General features: G+C 44.0%; 1 protein-coding gene across 1 annotated transcript; it reads right to left on the reverse strand.

The window, feature by feature from the left end:
* Positions 1-321: 321 nt before the first annotated feature.
* On the reverse strand, positions 322-2,207 carry LOC137937838 (pectinesterase-like). Its single transcript, XM_068783024.1, has 2 exons — positions 1,226-2,207; positions 322-1,133 (listed from the first exon to the last, which is right to left on the reverse strand). The coding sequence occupies exons 1-2, from the start codon at positions 2,175-2,177 to the stop codon at positions 442-444; spliced, it is 1,644 nt and encodes a 547-aa protein (XP_068639125.1). The 5' UTR covers positions 2,178-2,207; the 3' UTR covers positions 322-441.
* Between the last annotated feature and the right edge of the window lie 1,076 nt (positions 2,208-3,283).

Genomic DNA, 3,283 nt, shown 5'->3' on the forward strand with positions numbered 1-3,283 from the left:
AAGTGGTGAAGAACCTACGAGATGCTAAAAAAGACAGCCAGTGCAGGAAGTGTATCGTATGTTCAGACGGGTTCATTATCAGCTTTTAACTGAAAGTAGGAATTCTGTGATCATTCAACTCGATAGAATGAAAAGAGATTTCAAACTCCATCAATTCGGTGGAGGAAAAAGAAGATGCGAGTGGAGTTGAATTTTTAGTGAGATATTGAATGATGTTCGGAATCGAAAGCGAGAGATAATTGAGTAAATTACAGTTGCAAACTGATCGTAGTGTTAATTTAAGGGAAGTAACTAGCAAATAAGAATAAGAACAAGCAGAACGATAAAAAGTTGAAGCCTTTTCTTATTTCAGCTTATTTAGCTTCATTACCCACTGCTATCTTGTTTCTTAATACGAGCTAGTGACGCTAAGGATACTACCATTAACAAATGGATACAAGTTCAGAGCCCTTCCGTATAAGATACGCCAGTAGAAGGCAACCATTGATCTCCTTGAATCAACTCCTTCACTGTGAACTTTTTAGCTTCTTTGGGGTCTGTGATTACGTGATAACCCGGCCATGTCACCCTCTTACTGGTTCCCGCACCGGGTCCTCTGTTCGAGTACTCTCCATAGTAGAGAGTTTTCAGTGCAAAATCCCCACTCCATGGCGACCAGCCTGATGGGTCTATGTGATTGTCGATGAACGACTGCATGTAGACGGTTCTGGAAAATTCCTTCCATGGACGGCCGAGGTAGGACTTGATCTTACCCTTCACAGGGATTAGATCTGCACTGGGGATCACGTCGCAGTTTTGGATCGAGGTGCCGGTGTTCTGGTTGGGGTCAGTTCGACCTTGAGCAGTAATCATGTTCCCTTGGTTGTCCATGGGCTTCCGAGCGATGATCTTGCATTTCTGGAAAACTACGGCAGCATTGCCGAAGATAAAGTCAACCGTGCCGGTGATGGAGCAATTTCTGTAGAATTGGCGGAGGGAATGAGTGTAGAGCGTGTCTTGGTAGGCGTCAATTTTGCAACGGTTTATGACGGACATGTCTGCCCCTACTCGGAGAGCCACCGCCTGGTGCTTCTCCGGTCCGGCGGTGTTTTGGATCCATAGGTTCTGTGCCATGAATCCTTCCCCAACAGCAGCTGCATCCACAAAACAAGACTCCTTAATCGATCATAAGAGTATATTTTTGGCTCAATCAGATTGACAAGCAGACTGATCATCAGATTCTTACCAATGGTGGCCGAATTGAAGGTGGTGGATCCGTCAACAACATTGAGACTACCTGTAATAATCGTCGAGTCCATGCCATCGCCCACCAACATTATGTTCTTCTTCTTCTTCTGTATCTGCACCTGCTCTTTGTACGTTCCCTTCTTCACGTGGATCACATAACGAGTTTTGCTCTTATCAGGCGCCGTGTCGACTGCCTCCTGGATGGTCTTGTATTTACCACTTCCGTCCTTGGCCACCACAACATCGGCGTGGATGGCATCTGCAGAGGATTCGAGAAGCTTTCTATCTCTGCTCGTCACCCACAATGGGTACTCTCCGTTCAAGGGCTCAAGCAACTGATCTTCTGCATCCAGGGGTGAAAAGGAATTGACTATAGCCAGCGACGTGCTCGCCAAGACCATCAAGTTCTGAATTTGGGCCTTCATCATCGACTTGGCTGTCCCTTGAAGCCCATCCAGACATGTGTCGTAGTTGGTGAGAACAGCGCTAAGCCAAGAATGCGCGTCACTGTGGCTCCGTTTATTCAGCGACCTCAGAGCCATGGAAGAATCCTCCAAGAGATCGCGAGATAGATCCAACAATTGCAAGCAATCAGATAAGCCCGCTTGCTGTTTGATGAAGAAGTTATTGCTTGGAATAAGATAGAGACGACGGGCCACCTCAGTGGCAGTAATCACACCAGAGACAGACCTCTTGAGCAAGATCTGGAGAAGCTGAATCTGGCTCATGGGTAGGATTCCAGACACTACTTCTCTGGAGACGAGGATAAGGCATGAAGTGGGATTTTTAGCTTTGGCACATACAGCGAAGTGATTGCTGGAGGCGAGGTGGATGGCTACCAGTGATCCAAGGGATAGCAGAGATACTACAGAGAGAGTAAATAGAAGGGCCCTGTAAAGAGGAATCGACCTCTTTGGCTGGCCGAGGAGAGGCTGATCGAAGGATGCCATAATAGAACTGGAACTGGACAAGTCTGTTCCTAAAATAATTTTGAACGCCAAGAACTCGGTGTATTTAAAGGAAGACGCTAGCTTAGAGTAGTTTCTGTGCCCCTGAGATATTTTGTCTGTGATGATATAGACTACACGATGCTTCTTCTACTTTCCGAATTATTTGCAGTCAAGTTGGGGGACATTCAGAATAAAAAAACGTGAAGAATTGCAATTAATAAAAAAGTAGAGTGGTAGTTGGTTGAAGATGTAACGGCGCACTGATATTCATAGGATCACCGACGTATATTCCAACATGTGGGCATAAGTTTCAATCATTTAACCAACGGGTGAGTATTTATGATACACAAACTAGATATTTTGTTTGATCATAATTGATCATGTGAAGAGTACTACACTAGACTTTTGGGAAGTGGCAAAATTTCTTGATGAGTTTGGTAATTCAGTTGTTGCAAAGTACGTTTAACAGCAAGAAAATGATCTTCAGTGGGAGCATACAAATATTAGCTAACAGAGTTGACTGCATAGGCGATGTCAGGGCGAGTAATGGTCAAATATTGAAGGGCGCTAATGAGAGACTTGTAGAGATTGGGATCTGAAAATAGAGAACCATTTGGAGACATATGCTATGAAATGACCATAGGCGTAGGAACCGGTTTGCTATCAAGTAGCTGAGCGCGAGTAAGGATATCCCGTGCATATTTGAGCTGATCGATAAATAAACCATTAGTAATTGGAAAAGCTTCAAGACCAAGAAAGTAGTTGAGCGGACCGAAATCTTTACGTTCAAACTCAGAATGAAGCTCATGAGTGAACATGGTGATAAGAGTTGAGTTGTTGCCAGTAATAATTATGTTATCAACATAGAGGAGCAGATATATAGTGCATGAATGCTTATGAAAAACAAATAGAAAAGTGTCAGCACAACTGCAAAAGAATCCAAGTTGAGTGACAAAGGAGCTGAAGCGCTGGAACCAGGCACGAGGAGTTTGCTTGAGACCATAGAGAGATTTTTGCAATTAACAAAAGTTATGTGAAAACAAGGATCAATGTATCCAAAAGGTTGTTCCATGTAAACATTTTCAGTGAGAGTACCGTTGAGGAAT

This window comes from Aristolochia californica, unplaced genomic scaffold (genome assembly GCF_029961685.1).
Source record: "Aristolochia californica isolate CCGP_79_NKW_82.1479 unplaced genomic scaffold, dmAriCali1.0.hap1 SCAF_10, whole genome shotgun sequence".
Classification (NCBI taxonomy): Eukaryota; Viridiplantae; Streptophyta; class Magnoliopsida; order Piperales; family Aristolochiaceae; genus Aristolochia; species Aristolochia californica.